Source organism: Ananas comosus, linkage group 7 (genome assembly GCF_001540865.1).
Source record: "Ananas comosus cultivar F153 linkage group 7, ASM154086v1, whole genome shotgun sequence".
Taxonomy (NCBI): domain Eukaryota; kingdom Viridiplantae; phylum Streptophyta; class Magnoliopsida; order Poales; family Bromeliaceae; genus Ananas; species Ananas comosus.
Genome location: NC_033627.1, coordinates 1317511 through 1334308, shown reverse-complemented (window position 1 = coordinate 1334308; position 16798 = coordinate 1317511). Strand labels below are relative to the sequence as shown.

The 16798-nt window shown below is 40.2% G+C and overlaps 4 protein-coding genes and 2 non-coding genes across 8 annotated transcripts; 2 read left to right on the top strand and 4 right to left on the bottom strand.

Annotated features, from left to right (window-relative positions):
* Positions 381-1469, bottom strand: LOC109712757 (protein N-lysine methyltransferase METTL21A). The gene has a single exon (XM_020236509.1). It carries the CDS (start codon positions 1367-1369, stop codon positions 710-712), a length of 660 nt encoding a protein of 219 aa, XP_020092098.1. The 5' UTR covers positions 1370-1469; the 3' UTR covers positions 381-709.
* TRNAR-CCU lies at positions 1561-1633 on the bottom strand. The gene has a single exon. It is a non-coding gene; the product is annotated as a tRNA-Arg (tRNA).
* LOC109712756 (pyridine nucleotide-disulfide oxidoreductase domain-containing protein 2) lies at positions 2175-7529 on the bottom strand. Of its 2 annotated transcripts, none has more exons than XM_020236507.1 (16): positions 7062-7529; positions 6821-6982; positions 6295-6474; positions 6055-6112; positions 5877-5927; positions 5640-5722; positions 5235-5322; positions 4837-4881; positions 4682-4756; positions 4512-4580; positions 3919-4034; positions 3605-3726; positions 3231-3310; positions 2796-2916; positions 2613-2679; positions 2175-2498 (listed from the first exon to the last, which is right to left on the bottom strand). In XM_020236507.1, exons 1-16 carry the CDS (start codon positions 7322-7324, stop codon positions 2369-2371), a joined length of 1710 nt encoding a protein of 569 aa, XP_020092096.1. In that variant the 5' UTR covers positions 7325-7529; the 3' UTR covers positions 2175-2368. The 2 variants fall into 2 exon arrangements, with proteins under 2 accessions (XP_020092096.1, XP_020092097.1); XM_020236508.1 differs by having other exon boundaries at positions 3614-3726; positions 7062-7528.
* TRNAQ-CUG lies at positions 7621-7692 on the top strand. The gene has a single exon. It is a non-coding gene; the product is annotated as a tRNA-Gln (tRNA).
* LOC109712514 (glycine-rich RNA-binding protein GRP1A-like) lies at positions 8796-9718 on the top strand. The gene is made up of 2 exons (XM_020236110.1): positions 8796-9017; positions 9123-9718. Exons 1-2 carry the CDS (start codon positions 8904-8906, stop codon positions 9417-9419), a joined length of 411 nt encoding a protein of 136 aa, XP_020091699.1. The 5' UTR covers positions 8796-8903; the 3' UTR covers positions 9420-9718.
* On the bottom strand, positions 10003-16552 carry LOC109712512 (cyclin-T1-3-like). 2 transcript variants are annotated; one of them, XM_020236107.1, is made up of 7 exons: positions 16321-16552; positions 15076-15398; positions 14509-14590; positions 13233-13367; positions 11965-12140; positions 11725-11876; positions 10003-11240 (listed from the first exon to the last, which is right to left on the bottom strand). In XM_020236107.1, the coding sequence occupies exons 2-7, from the start codon at positions 15273-15275 to the stop codon at positions 10321-10323; spliced, it is 1665 nt and encodes a 554-aa protein (XP_020091696.1). In that variant the 5' UTR covers positions 15276-15398; positions 16321-16552; the 3' UTR covers positions 10003-10320. The 2 variants fall into 2 exon arrangements, with proteins under 2 accessions (XP_020091696.1, XP_020091697.1); XM_020236108.1 differs by lacking the exon at positions 16321-16552 and adding an exon at positions 15833-15859.

The following is a 16798-nucleotide window of genomic DNA, read 5'->3' as shown; positions in this document are numbered from 1 at the left end:
TATAAAATTGAAAAATAATTTTAAATTATGAATTTGTGTTGGTACCAACCTATCGAAAAAATATGTAACCCACGATGTGAAACTCTCAGCCTTAATGTTCCCTGGCTTGAGTCCTATCTAAGTTCCGAATTTGTATACAAACTTTTTTTAAGTTTGAGCTTGGTCTAAACAGTGATATTAATACGTAACTTGCAACTGCTTGGATACAGAGGGAGGGCTGGGTAATGTTGCGGAGCTTTATATACTATTATTACGTTTTTCAGTAAATTTATAAAAGTTTGACTGAATTAGTGCTTATGCAGTGAATTAAAATTTAAGAAAAATTATATTTCTTCAGCCATTCATTTGCTTAGCTGCGGAATTGAATTTCTTCCGGTTCTGCTACATATATTTGGTATATTTGGAAGGAAATAAATGGCATAAAAGACTCAAACTGCAAAACATTTATTTTGAAAATTTTTGAGTTTGGATCCAAAGTAGGGTTACTGGGTTACTGTGAAACAAATTAAAAACAAAACATTTATGGCCCAAATTATTTCCCCGTTCTGATCTGCTGCGTTATCATCTGGCAGAATCAAATTGAAGGAGAAATGGTTTATCCAAGCAACAAAAGTAGGTGCTTTCCTTCTCTCTCTCTCTCATCCGCATTTCATCGAACAGCTTATAAACGACTCAGGATCAAAAGCGAGCAACTAAATTATCGCCCGTGTCATCGTCGCCTTCTCTTCTCCGTGAATCGATATACGGCGACCCCGACACGGCTCCCGGGCAACGGCGGGGCCGTGTGGAGCACCGCAACGTCGAACACCTTCTTGGCCTTGCGGAAGAACACCGCGTCCCTCTTCTTCCACCTCCTCAGATGCGCCATTACGAACGCCACCTCCCCCCTCACGAGGTGCCCTAGGGTTTCCAGCAGCGGGTCGAAGAGGTGGTCGTAGTAGACCACGTCCGAGCCGAGGACCGCGTCGAACGGGCCCTCGGAGGCGGCGAGGGGGAGGAGGTCGTCGCGCTCGCCCCAGCGGAGCTGGCGCACGGCGGCGGCGCCGCGGGAGGCGAGGAGCGGGGCGTTGGCGCGGGCGTTGAAATGGAGGTTGGGGAGGACGTGGGGTAGGTCGGTGAGGACGACGCGGGCGCGGAGGGCGGCGGCGGCGGCGAGGCCGACTTGGAAGGAGAGGCCTCGCGAGGGGAGCTGCCGCACCACGATCGCCGCGTCGATGGATCGGAGGTGGTGGGACTCAACGGCGCCTCCGTCTCCGACTCCGTCTCCGTCTCCGGTAGGGTTTCCTTGTGATCCGGTATCTTCTTCGAGTAGGGTGGAGAGGAGAGCCATGTCGCCATCGGAGTCGGAGTCGGAGTCGGAGCCGGCCATCTCTGTGAGAGGTGAGAGTCAAGGGCGGCGACGTCGTCTTGTTAGGGCGAATGAGGCATTATGTTAGTTTTTGGTTAGAAAAGCGGGTTTTAGATTTTCCCCAAATATGAAAAAGTAAAAATAAAAAAAAAACTTTTAAACATTGGAATTGGGAAAAAGAAAAATTCTGAAAGACATTAAAAATGTGTTGTCGCGCCAGGTAGGGGTCGAACCTACGACTTTCTGCTTAGGAAACAGACGCTCTATCCACTGAGCTACAGGCGCTTTTGCTAGAAGGTGTTCCTAATGAATACTGTATGTTCAAATAAATGTGTTTCATCGTTGATGCTATCCCAATCACCGACCATCCCTAGAGCAACTAGCAAAGGGCTTGGTGATTGGTACCCGAGACTCAAGTTCGAATCCTAATTGATTAACATTTTCAGCTAAGTTTATTTTTAATTGAAATAAACGAAGCAGGTTGCGTGCTACCTATCTCTCTCTCAAAAAAAAAAAAAAAAAAGAAAAAAAAAAAAGAATTCAGAAGTATCTTTGATAAATTATATCACTTTTCAGTTTCCTTCGAGAAATCACATTTTTCCCCCAAATCGCTTACATTCGGATTGAGCTGCCTCAGACTATACAAAAGAAATAGGCAAATACCCAGGAAAAGAGAGAGAGAAAAAAAATAATGGAATGGCAGAGAGAAGGCAGATGGTCTATGGGGTGTATTGCTATGCTATTTAACTTTGATAGGAAGCTGGCCGGGAACAGTCTCGGAAGTCATAAGTCGGATAAAGAATGACTCTTGCACCGACAAACAAAATAACTGAAGATATAACATGCAAGATTTTAGCCCATTAAATGATGAATATAGTGACTTGAACACGACCTCATGGAAATGAGAGGGCCAAGGATGGCGTCGATATTAAGTTATGCAGCCGCATATGAGTCGATCTGACAAGAAATGACTCGGGACTAGTTTTTACATACTAGATCTTTCGGGACCTAACATTTCATTCAGACTTTGTTCATGTCTTGAATAACAACAGAGGCTGCATTACGCCCAGGAGCACCCATCACACCGCCTCCAGGGTGCGCGCCGCTCCCACACAGATATAGCCCTTTCAACGGGGTTCTATAATCGGACCTGCATGACCAAATTGAACCCTCACAACCCAAGTAAGATAGTATAATAGTATGTTATGGAAAAAGTTTGTGACACTGCATTAAATTGGGGGGTTTTTTAATTCTATAGCCATACCATCCCTTCACCGGTCTCAGTAAAAATAAAGAATCCAAGCCCATGGAGCCATGAAAGATGTTCCCTCCTGTTTTGGCGCGTTGCAGGAGATTGATTGCATGCATTAGTGAGTAGAGAGGTATATATACAAATAGAATTATGTAGCAGGCAAGCGCACATGAAATACATGCTATAAAATATTACCGGTTAGGCCGATCTCTCGTTCGAGATCAGGAGGGGTCAGCATGTCATAGCCAATAATTGATGAACTAAATCCCGGTGCATATTCATCGATCAATGAGAAACACCGTTGTGCAAATGATTCCTGAAAATGATTAAAACACTTCAAATAATTCAGGCATCTCCTCAAACCTCAGACAGTTGCTTCTCGAGAAGTGTAAAATTGCAGCCCTAAACTCACTGCCGGTTTAACATATAAAAATAGCAGAAAAATTTTGAGACTGGGCCAGCCATTTTGTAGATAAAAGTAAAGAATTCAAACCTACGAGAATAAAATGATTATATCTTTAACTGTTTTGAAACAAATATCGTTCTCAATGTTAAGCTCAAAGTTTTAATGCCTCGTAAAAATCCAAAAGAAAACACACGAAGCCAAACACAACTGGAAGACCAACTCACTCTGATATTCGAATCGTGCCAGCTGCCTTCTGCAAGTTTGTAGGGTGTATATTGCACAAAGAGATTAATCACATGCTGGCCTAAAAGAGAGAACATTAATTACTTGAATTTCAGAGATAGGTTAATATATGCAAACAATTATCCAAAATGAAAAAAAAAAATTATCAGTTTACTGGACCTATGCAATGCCTAAAAATATCAACGTAATTACGCTAAATTTCTCAATACCTAAGATAATCGATGCTATTAATAGGACACACGCATGCTCCATTTACTCAATACTTGCTCAGAGCTAACTAGCTCTTTTGTAACTAATAGACTTTTTTTTTTTACATTTACTTCAATATGAATGCAATCATACAATAGTCACAAACTTGTCATACCTGGCGGAGAAATCGTCCTATCCAAGACGGAGGGAATTGTCATTTCAATAAGAGGTCTTTTAGATGGTACACCAGTCAAGGCATCTTTGTAGGCTTCATCAATTTCCTCCATGCTTAAAAATGAAGAATAAGATATTAGCTAAAAAGTCCAGAGGACAGAACAAAGATCAAAGCCCCTAGATATATACAGCAAGACATACAGATGTATTCAACATAATGGAAAGAACTGAATCAAATCGAGTCAAATAAATGAGCAAATAAGACCAGTTCAAAAAAAGTAACTGAAATTAAATTAGTCAGTGAACCTTTCAGATCCAATGTGTATGGTTCCCACATGCTGAGGACCTGTCTCAAGATGGTTACCTTTGCAACACTGGAACTGGGGCAACCTATCAACGGCTAAGTTAATCTTTGTCGTTCCCTGTGTTTCAGAACAGAGCACATTTTTATGTTCAGGAAATAGTATGGACTATGACTTATCATGAGATGAACAAAAAATTTGAAAAGCCTGACTTTAGAATTGTATGTAACTATTTTACACTATGGACTATCATGAGTTTTAATATGTGAATTAAACTTACCTGAATGCATAATAATCACTTGATGATTACTCAATATCAAAAAGGAGTCAAAATAATAATTGGGATGAAAACAGCACGGATTACAAAACAGTTCCAAAGTACAATGCCTCCTGTGGTACAAGACCTATATATTTCTACTCTAAAGTTGAAGTATCAGCAGATTTCCCTATTCCTATGATTTTAGGCCTTCTAACACATTTTATTTAGGTTGAATTACCTCAACAAGGAGATCAACCATTTTAAGTAAAAGGATACATTTGAAGTATATAAACCATTCGTATGTCAAAATACTTATGAGGGGAAAAGGGAAAACTTACTGAGCTGTAGTCCAAATTGTTAATAGAAGAGATAAAGTCTTCTGGAAGCAAGTTAGGAGGCACTAGTTCCTACATAAGAACAAGACGTAAATCATTGAAAAAAAATTATTACTTTGTAATCGTGCATACATTATGTAGAAATAAATTTTCTATCTGCACCAGTAAATTACCACAAATGTTCGATATGGGGTAGCATTTGAGAGAACAACTGATGAATGCACCTCTGTTCCATCAGCCAGCACTACCTGAGATGATCCATCAATTATAAAATGGTAATAAAACCAGAAAGAATATCCATACATGGATCTATCAAGATGCGAATTACCCCCTTTACAGCTCTGCTATTCTCATCGACGATCACTTGGGCAACCTATACAAGACCAGAATAATTGATGTATTGTCAATATGCAAGGAATATAATGGTAAGGCCCCAAAAAAGAAATTGCAAGGCTGCAATGCAAGCATGAAATCCTTGCTGTCATAAAATCTCTAATTGTTTTCACTAGCAAAATATCAAAGCACAAAATGAACATCATGGAATTTAAATGATTCATAGAGGGAAAGAAGTACGGATGATTGTTAATTAATCAAACACACTAGATGTGCAAGTTAGTAAATTCTTATTTCCACTTGATTAGTGAGATCCAAATGACATTCAAAAGAAAAGAAGATGCAGCTTCAATAGGCTATGCAGGTGAAAGACATGAGTTAAAGGAAGCAAACCTCGGCATTTGTCATAATATGCACTCCTGCTTCACGAGCTGCTTTACTTATAGCCAGGGACACTGAGCCCATTCCACCTTCAACATACCTGCAGCAAGTTAATCCCTTGTTGTTGGGTTTGCCAATGAGATCTAATAAAGAATAGTCATTCAGTGTTTGGAATTCTCTATGCTGATCATCAAGTATATGAGCAATGATTTTTCAAAGACGTCAAGAGTCAAAAGTTTGCATTGTTTCAAACATCAATGATGAACCTTGAACCTGTTTAATTTAATATAGAAAGCATGAATACCAAGCAAGGATCTTAAGTTGCAGCACAGTTATAAGGTCCTATGGCGGCAAATAAAAACTCAAAACCTATAAGAAGTATAAACTTATAAAGAGGATAGAAAGACAGAACCATACGACCAAACACCACGTTCACCACCAGTTTCCCCCATTACATGATGCAGTAAAACATATCCAGAGCCTGGAGTGTGGACAGTTGCCTGCAGAAGAATTTAGTGAGAAAAATCCAAATCTACAGGAGAAAATTTGCACAAGAGAGAATCTCACTAAATATGACAACTTAGAAGAAACTCTTATTATGTTTCCACAAATTAATGAGAGTGATTTTATATGGCACACATAGGTAATCCTTACCATAGAACCAATTACAGCATCTGTTGCAAGTGTTGCCTTCAACACCTCTGTCTACAAGCAGGAAAACAATATAAATCAGATTTAACAGTTACACCCTCTATGGCAGCAGGTCAAATTTACAGTACAGGATTTTCCATGCTGATGATCCATTTGGAGAAATTTTGTCATAGATGATGACCTCAAACCAGTTGTTCAAAACCTTTGACGCTGGTGAAAGTAGCAGATCCAAGAAATCCCTGCCAATAGAATGGTTGCAGAGGACTAAATCACTGAGTAACACATCAAATAGCAAAAGAGTTGATTAAATGTGCTAATACCAATGATATATAATGTGAAACATATAATGATCCAAAGGCTCAGAAAACAGATGGTCAATAGAAAAGGTGCTGGAATCTGACAAATAATTTAAATCACTTACATCATGTCCTTCTGCCCCAAGCTTAAAACATGTTGGAGGCAACGGCTCCAAAATGCAGATTTATGTAGCATATCCTTCATGCCGTCAACTACAGATGGAGCTTCATGCCTTATTTCTGGCGGTGGCGAATCAAGAAGAAAATCCATGAACTTACAGAATTTCTCCAGTTGCTTTTCATATCTAACCGACCAAAAAATAAAAATCATTACCCAATGAAACTTGTGGAAAACAATAATGAAGTTTCGTTATTTCTAGTGGACAAAAAGAGTAGCACTTTGTAGTGGCTTCATCAAATTTTCACAAAACTCCTTCGTTTTATGTGCATAACATTACATTTATCTTTGTGATCTCTCTCAATGCTCATTCTCTTCAGTTATTTCATTGGTGTTTGTACTGGAAAAAATTCAAATACAAAATGAGACAGAGAATAGAGAACGACTACAGAGTCGATCACTCGTTCGCGATTGGATACGCCATTAACGCATCATGCTCCGAATGAAAGGATGTTGTCTAAAATTACTATCACCTTGGGTACGCCAATGCGTCCTTCTTAGAGAACTTCGCGATCTCCGAGTGGTTCAACTCCGCATCGGCCCCTAGCAGGAGATATCGCCCATCGAGACACGGGGTGAACGACGAGGGGCTCCTGCGGAGAAGCTTGAGACCATGCCTCTCCAACTCGAGCTCCCTAAGCCCCAATTTCACCAAAGACGATCAAATCAGAAGAGGTCTAGAGATTTCTAGAGAGATCGAGATCGGGGGTTTACCGGATGAGGGAGGGGCGGAGGAGGCTGAGGAGGTAGCTACATCGGGAGAAGAGGAAGCCTGGGACGAGCTCCTCGGAGACGGCGGCGCCGCCGAGGAGGTGGCGCTTCTCGAGGAGGGCGACGGAGAGGCCGGAGCGGGCGAGGTAGGCGGCGGCGACGAGGCCGTTGTGGCCGCCGCCGACGACCACCGCGCCCCACTTCCTCCGGGCGACGGAGGAGGAGGAGGAGGAAGCGAAGCGCCGAGTAAGCAGGAGCGTCGCCATTGGAGGAGCTTCGCTTGCTCTCTACTTCGAAGTGTCGTCCGGGTACTGTAGGCGGAGAACGATACTGCACACTGTTCATGCGGGTGACGACTGACGAGTGACGAGCAGAGGGATTTTTTCTTTAATTGATACACGACAAAGACTACCGCCGCGTTAGTACGACATGCGAATCTGAATCTTTGCCACGTCTGATGCATAATGCATTCGTCGTATTTTATTTAACAAAATTTAAAAAAAATAATAGTTAATGCAAATTACTTGTTTTATATAATGTTTAGGACGTGTTAAGCTACCTAGGTCCCATGGTCTAGTGGTCAGGACATTGGACTCTGAATCCAGTAACCCGAGTTCAAATCTCGGTGGGACCTTTGCCTTTTTTTTTATATTTGCCTTTAATTTTTTTTTTGGTAAAAGTTTTCTAATTTCTTAAAGAAAAAAAACTCCCAGCCTTAGAACAAATTAACAGGTTTTAATAATTTTCTTTTATAATTGAAATGGTGGATTAGTTATGAATTCACACCAAACAGTAAACAGTCCGATCGACCTTACTTTTTTTTTTTTTTTGAAAGATAGGTAGCACGCTACCTGCTTCGTTTATTTCATTTAGAAATAAACTTAGCTGAAAATATAAATCAACTAGAATTCAAACTTGAGTCTCGAGTACCAACCACCAAGCCTTTTGCCGATCGATCTTACTTGATCTATTGATCAGGCAAGTTCCGTCCATACAATAAAACTCAGACTCGACTTCGCATTTGTTAAGAGTATGGTGGAGAGTTCGTACCGTACGTCAGATGAATTTGCACACGCATGCCACGTAGGCCTCACGGAAGTTAGGTTTCACTATTCTGTCCAATGCCAGTGTACTCGGATTCCATTAGAAATTATAATGAGATTATATTACATGCGATAAAAAATATATATATAATTAAAAAATATCATATTTGATTCTATATAAATGATGAGATATATCTCCTATAATTTTATGAAAAAATATAAAAATATACTTTTTATATATTTTTGTCTAATATATATTTAATTTATTAATATTAGAAGGACCTCGTGACCCTCAATCAACAACAACCACGTCGTTGCTCTAATTCGGACAAGCAAAGACGGACCACATGAAGGTTTTGCTGTAACCGTAGATAGTGTTGCCACGGCGAGCCTTGAGCCCCACAATAGCACGTGCCCAAAAAGACAAAAAAATCATAAAGCATTAGTGGGCCGTTAATGGGCCACGCTCTTTGTAAAATTAAAAAGTTACCACACGCCATAGAATTAAAGCCCACTCCCCTGTTCCTAATCTTATATCTTATCCTTAATTAACGTGTATTCCAGGAGCACTAATTTTGGTGCTTAACATTATAAATCATCTCCACCGTACGATCACCGCTACAGCTGTGACCCTCCTACATCAACGGTTGAGATCAGTTTTAGCGCGCTATAAATGGTTGTCGTTTGGAACCCTAGATCTCTCGTGCTCTCATAGAGGTTGGTTGGTTTTCGCCTCCACCTCTCTTTGTTTCTTTCTCCTCCGCTCTAGGGTTAGGGTTTCCGTTCCCCTCCACCTTCTCCGATGGCAGCCGCTGACGTCGAGTTCCGCTGCTTTGTTGGTGGCCTCGCTTGGGCCACGGACGACCGCTCCCTCGAGGAAGCGTTCAAACCCTACGGCGAGATCTTAGAGTCTAAGGTTCGTTTTTCGTTTCTCTTTTTTTAACCTCTTTTTTCTGTGAACTTGATATATATTTTAGAGCCGGATCTGAGATCGGGGTTTGAGGATTTGTTACCTACGCAGATCATCAACGATCGGGAGACGGGGAGGTCGAGGGGGTTCGGGTTCGTCACCTTCGCGAACGAGCAGGCGATGAGGGATGCCATCGAGGGGATGAACGGGAAAAACCTCGACGGGAGGAGCATCACCGTCAACGAGGCCCAGTCCCGCGGTAGCGGCGGCGGCGGCGGCGGCGGCGGAGGTTACAACCGCAGCGGAGGCGGCGGCCGCGATCGTGGCTACGGAGGAGGAGGAGGCTACGACGGTGGATCGCGCTACTCCCGTGGGGGCGGGGCTTCGGATGGGAGTTGGAGGAGTTGAAGCTAGAGAGACAGAGTACCGTAGTTGTTTCCTTTCTATGCTTCACTAGTTTGCGGATCTTTATGGTTTTAGGGTTTCCTTTTTGACCGCGTGCGTTATGTTGTGTTCTTGGATCTCTCAGCTTTGTTTTTGTCTGGTTTGATGTTGTTTCCGATGGGGTATGGAAGTGGATCTAGCGAACAAATGGAAATAGCAATAGTTTGTGTTAATTTGTTGACCGTTCACTGTGATGTGCTTGGAGCGTAGCTGATGCAGCTACGAACTTTTTGGTTTTAAAAAAATCGTACAAATAATTTGTTCACTTTGAGATAGTTAATTTTTTATTTCCTTTTTTTCCTCCTTGGTTATGTAACGCGATGGCCATTGAAAATAGTCGTAATAATTGGTAGTGAAATTAAACCAACACTTCATAAATACTTTAACAATTTCAGCAAACAACCAGGTGTTAGCCATTACTACCTAAATAAAATCATAAACGAAAACGTAAGCTCTCGTTAACCTCGAACTTCAACCTGTGATCACTGAGCTCTGCAACCTGAGAGGCGATGAGATTTTTAGAGAGAACACCGCTACTAAATGTGGATGTGCTCGAAATTTTCAAGTATCTTTATATTTTTGCCTGTAGAGAGACATCATCCAACATCTAGAGTGAAAAAAAAAAATAAAACATGTCTCAGTATGGTACCTCATATAAGTCTCCCTAGAGAAATACAATCCGGCAGAACGTAAAGTTTCGTTACAACCTCCCAAATGACGAGCAGCAGGAATTGTAGAGAATAGTTAAAGAGCATACCGTCGTCGCTAAGCGGTTATAAATATGCTAAGGTTGAAGGCTTCTTTCCTTATCAGCTCACGCCAGGAAGCAATAAGAAACTCATAGCTAAATACCACAGCCTGTAAATCAAACTTGATTTTCCTGTCTGAACCTTTTATGTTCCTTCTCGCCGCGTTCGAATCTACTGGCGATTCGTGCATCGTCTAAACCTTCACGCCGCTTTGAGAAGGGCCCATGATAATGCTGGCCATCATACCCATCCTTCCCACCAAAATGTTTGCTGGTAGGGCTTGTTGTCGCCTTTCTCTTTTGACTGCTTGGCTCTGGAGAGCAATAATCTCGACCATCCATCGACACCTCCCCTTCTTCAGCACCCTCCAATGCCCTCTCTACTCCAAGGTTTCCGTTTTCTGTTATATGATATGGTTTCTGCCTCCTCTCCTGCTTGATCCTCTCGTCCTCGACAGCCAATTCAACGCCATGTTCTAACTCCCTCTCAATGAGATCATCTTCATCCACCGGATCAACTTTTCGAGCAACATCTCCTTTTAGCTTCTTTCGTTTCTCCAAAGCAGCTTTTACTTTATCCTTGTCAATCTTCTTCATAGAATCAAAAGCAGAAGGTTTTTCTTTGGCTTCATCTGCTCCAGTAAAGGCCCGCGCTTCAGGCTCTTCTACAATACCAGCTTCAGTTTTACCTTCACTAAAGCTGGTTTTAGTTTTAATGCTCTCACGGTCGTTACTGTCTTTTTGCAGTATTCTATGGGACTCATTTTGTTTATAATAATCTGGGTAAGGTTGATCATGATGTAGAGGTTGAGCTGACGAGCTTATCGGTATAGAGTGATGCATGGTAGGAGGTTTTGTTGTCACCTGAGAATGTCCTCCATTTGGTGGAGGAACTTCTTCAGAAGCTGCACCTGGAACTCTGGCAGAAGGCTGGTGGCTGGGCCCACTGGCTGAGCTCCCTTCTGTTTCGTTTGCATGGGGTGGGGGTGGTGCCGCACGGTTTTGTTCATATAATTCCAACATTTGATTGCTGACCTCTGACAGAGAAACAAACAAATTACTTAAAGTAAAAAGATTTGCAGTCTAAACTCGCAAAGCACAAAGAAAAAATAAGATGCGTAACATTTTTGTGCATGTCCTAGTACAGTATCCCGTTTGGTAAGATCGTGTATTCCTGAGATATAGTGTAATCCCAAGATATAGTGTGTTTTGAAATGGGTACCTGAACATCAATTCTAATGTTGTTATCTAACCTTACAAATTGGTATCATCATGTTCTAAGAAAACTAGATAGAATATTCTGAAATTAAAAAATTGTAAGGTTGGGTAGAAAAATCAAATTTCCAAAAGTTCAGGAACCTGTTTCAAAATGCACTGTAGTACAGACAAGGTAAATATAATTCTGACTATTTCCTTTTCTCGTGCGTGCGTGTGTGTGTGTTGGCTTGTGTAATATTATACTAATGAAAGGGTTGATTGGTTTAATTACATATTTGAAGAACTTCTATCCAGCGTACCAACCTTCCAACTGCCGTGGAGTAACATCAAATTCTTGCCACCAGACCTTCTCACCGTCAGATGGAAGCTTCACTTTAAGAAATTTGGCAGCAAGGAAGATAGCACCAGCTGCTATATGGTGGGACTTAAATTGCAGGCAAAGCGAAGTGCGTAGCCTGCACACCCCCTTTTAATGCGTAGTAAATACACATTATTTAAAATTTTAAGATTCAGAAAGAAGATATAATGGTAGCTTTAGCATACCCATCATTGACAAAGTTCCACGCAACTTGGGCGAGCGCATGTTGAGCAACCTTAAATTTCTTTATCGCTTCGACCAAGGGCTTATAGGGATGGTGAACATTAAGGTCAAAACCGAGGGTCGCAAGTACTACTCGCTCGCCAAGTAAAATAAGTTCCTTCTGCTGTTCGTAAACTTCCTGCAAAGTTCAAAATTGCCATTGTCAAGACTGTCACTCTTGAAGATTAATCAAAAGTAAACACGCGGATGCATGAAAAAGAAGAACATCAGGAAACTTAAAAACGACAGAAAAATCGAATATATTGGTAAAATAGATAAATGAAAGAGGAAAGATTACAGTGGAAAGGGAAAAGACAAACCAAAAGAGAATCTTCGATAAGTAAGAAAAGGGAGGTTCACTGAAGAAGATATAAAGATAAAAAAGAGGAAGTATTGGCATTTGGAGGTGAAGGGAAAGGGGGTCTACCTTTTTCACTCTAAACAATCCTAAGGAAAGCACAGCCATTACATTACGTAATCCTTAAGTGAGACAAAGAAATGTGTCAGACACATGAGAAAATTAGTTCGGGTTTAGGTCTACACAGAATGAATAAGAATAGGCTATCAAGTCCTGCTAATAAATAACCTACAATCATGGACACCAGGTGTATGACCTGATGGAGTGCTTGGACCAAAAGGAGCTTCTATACCAGTGTTGTTCAAGTTAAATTACTAAAATCCCTTGACGAGTACCCTATAAATTCAGAAGTATAAGCTTCATTAGCTTCTTCATTGAGGGGTCTAAAAGCCCACTTCGAGCAATAAAATCAAACCTTTTGAGTTGTCAACCTGTTGGTACAAATTTCTACCCCTCAAGTTGCAAAACTATTTATTCCTTTTTGGTCCAAATTATCCTCCTTTCAGATTGATCATCTACAGGTTCCAAAAATAGTTAAAAGGTGGAAAAAATAACTTAACAGCAAATAACAAGTGGCTAAACACATTGCAAAAATTTTTTAAAGGCAATCAATGTATCTTACTAAATTAATGGATATTCAAATCCATTACAGGTCAGTACTATAAGATTTAACATGAATGAAAGATCGCAGACAAACTTAGATCAACAAAGTAAGAATTCTCTTAAGAGAGAGAGACAGTTAGATGGTTATTACTTCAGGAAACTAGTGCATACAGGAAGCAGAAAATTATAGTCGGGTGCGAGCAACAAAAGCGTTGACTACAAACCTGAAAAAGGACGGAATGCAGCTATAAAACACAACAAATCAATTACCCTTTGTTTGATTCTCTGGACAGCATCAGGATCCTTCTTATGAATGATTTCGTATGAAACAAGAATAACATCCTTTAAGGGCCGAGGCGTTTCTTCAACCTTTCCGGCTAAAAACATGCAAACTGTCGCAATTGTCTGCAAACACATCAGCAATTACAAGCTAAAATCCAGCAAAAGCAACCCAAAATCATTCCCAAACTAACATCTGAGGTAGTAGTTTCTTTATAACTCTAACTTAATAAGCTTTTCCAGCATTTTCACCTCAAGATCTCCCATTCCCAGAAAATGGCGATCACATCATTCCCTAAAAGTCCATTGAAGTTCTTGTCTCTTATTTATGTTGATTGACCAAGATATTTTTGTTTCTTATAAACAACTGAAGTACATGTATAGGAAGGTAAGAAGTAACGCTGGAGCTGGTTATGAGTGAGCATATCTCACCTTTTACCTTTCATGTTCTGAACATATTTAGAAGTAACTAGCTAATGTAATGTAAAAACAAAGGGTATCCAAGGTTAGCAGCAAGAACCAAAGAAAAATAATGACTTCCAAACAAAATATAACTATTTAAATTTCCTTTCTATGCACAACAAGTAAAAGAATGCCCATGCTCATTGCATAAATGTCACATATGACAGTGAAAAAAAGAAAAAGTGCAATAGAGCAGGAGGTTGCACACATCAGCAGACATTAGAACTGTTACTGTTCAAATCTTTCTTTTTATTTCACAGAGAGAGAGAGAGAGAGAGAGAGAGAGAGAGAGATAGATCATGCTCCAGGGCAAGCCGCAATTGCACCTACTAGTAGCAAGTAGGTGCTAAAAGTGAAAACTTCAACTTGGATTATTTGGGAGAAGAATAAAAACCCATAAAGTACACTATATGGGTGAGCAATCAGGAATCGCTCATTGTACTTCATGTAATATTTCCCATATGTACCGACACCATGGGTAATTTTCACAGGGCCCCCATGTTAGTATGTTGCCATGCTTAATCACCACATCTAATGTGCCCAAAATTGCCCCGCAAGGAACTTTCGCACCAAATCTTCACAGATTCGCTACATGACAACAGCTAATCTGCTTAAGCATTCCAATAAAACTCACTGGTCTTTGACTACTTTAGAAGACTTGGATGGCACCCGTATCATGGCAAGTCATGATTGGGATCCAATTTACTAAGTTGTAAATCTAAAGGTCTTATAAAAAATGCAGACACCAAAAAAAAAAAAAAAACAAAAACAAAAAGCCACTGACAAATACTTTAAATAAACTTACTCGTCTATCATTCTTGGCATGTGACTGGCGTAGGAAAAAACGATGACAGAACACAATTGCAGTGGCGATAGTCACTTGAGGCCTACATTAAAAAAGAAATGTTAACACCATTGGATATTGCATTAACAGAATTAAACAGCTTTTTCTGGACTGCCCTTTTTATATCTCTGAGCAAGAAAACAACCTGTAAGTTTCTCCAAGTAACATTGTAAAAAGCAACCAATGAGACAAAAAAAAAATCCTAGATACTTACAAGTGAGACAACAATCTATGCACTACCTAAACAACAAACACCCTAGGCCAACAAAAGAAGAAGAAGAAGAAGAAGCAGCTTGCTGCAAGGTTTAGGAAGCATTTGTCTCCGTCAGAGGGATTTGTAGGCATGCAGAGTTCACAGTAATGCAACAATATATTCAAAAAAAGGACAAGAGATGAGCACCATACAGTTTGTATCAGAAGAAATATATCTTTGCTTTCAACAAAAGAATGAAAATCAGAGACCCAAATAAACTGAAACATAAGTTAAGACAACAACAGCTGCAAATTTTATGAGTGCATTATCCTTACACTTTCAGCCTCATGCCCAAATCCTGCAAAAATGTGCAGTATGACTTTCGAAGATAAGTCTCTTTCTTCGGATCGATGCCGTCTCTCCTAGATGGAGAATTTTCTTCAATTTCCTTTCGACTAAAATACCAAGAAGAACCAGGACAACTTTCTTCCTCATGCCTGTCAATGGAGGACCTGTATGAACTACTTTCAACCATTCTGAAGGGTTCGTCTCCTCGAATGTTTCCTTCTCAAAGTGTCAGTTAAAACAAAACAAAATGTGCTGTATAATGTCTTCAACTTTGTATGCTGTTTATGTCAATGAATTCAACAGCAAGTTCCTGAAAATCAGCAATAAGAATTTAGCAGCATAATCATTTAAGGAAAAACCAGCAGTAGATTACCAACAGAAAGAAATAGGAAATGGCACATACATCTTGCGACTCGCAGCCTATATTTTACAAACCAAATAGTTCTATTATGTCTTGAAAATTACAGGACAAAAGAAAAAACACTATTATGTTCCTATTGCCATCTGAATTGCAATAAAAATAAAGAATTAGTTCACTAAATAATTGAGAACAAACTTCTATGTCAAGGTTATCGGTATATGCTGTTTGTAGCCAGAAAAAAGAAATTTTTTAAATATAAATTGTTAGCTATAATCCGATCTTTTGATCAATTTCTGATCACTTGTCATTAGTGATGCCAAAGCCTTTAGTGACTCCATCAGTTTTCGGCAATTGTCTCTGATAAGGTGATTCCTAACACTTACATGTAATTCACCTCCACAACCGCTACAAGAGAAAAGAGATGGAAAATGATCCCTAGAAATTGATCGGAAAAAAAAAAAAGTAAAAACGCGATCGGTAATGGAATATAAAGATATAAAGAGAAAAACATAACGATATAAAATAAAAAAAAAAATCCCAAAAAATCAGATATCATATAGAGAGAAGCTGCAAAACGATCGAGAAAAAATCCCCACAAATTGATGAGGAGAAGTGGAACCAAAAAATATTGTTAGACATCGCACATAGGACTTGACTCGAAGAAAATGCCTTGGCCCCTTTACTTTTTCCTTGCGAAAGCCCTAAATCGTCGAAAACCAATAACAGCAATAGAAAGCAGAGCAGAAAAAAACAAAAGAGACAAAGATCTCAGAATATCCAAATCATGCAACCATATACACGCATTGAAGAGAAATACACCTATATTCTTCAAGAATTAACAGCTAAATAAATCAAAGGATCGAAAATTTACCTAATTTTGCGTAGAATCCACCGGCGATGACACGGGGACGAGAATTATAATCGATACACGAATCTTTCAGAGGAGATTTGGGGAGGAGGAGGAGGAGGGGGGGGGGATCGCGATGAAAAAGGGAGCTAGGGTTTCTCTCGCGGGGAACGATGTGGCGCCGCATAAAAGAGGCTCATTTTATTACGGCGGTGTCGAGAGAAGTGGCGTGATTCGAATCGGAGCGACCCGGAACGAGCCTAGTCAAAATAGAATGAGTTTAATGTATGTTGCTACGGGTTGTAGCGATCGTTCGACACCTCTCGCTTGCATTAAAATACTTCAGGAGTCGGCAGTAGATAGGTGAAGAAATACGACGCTGCGCCGACTTTATTTGGAGTTCGGTGTTCGAAGTCTTTAAAATGAAGTCGGTGACGAAAATATTTGTAAATGCCGCATATGTCAATGTTAGCCTAGGCTAAATGAATTTGAAAGCTTCTTT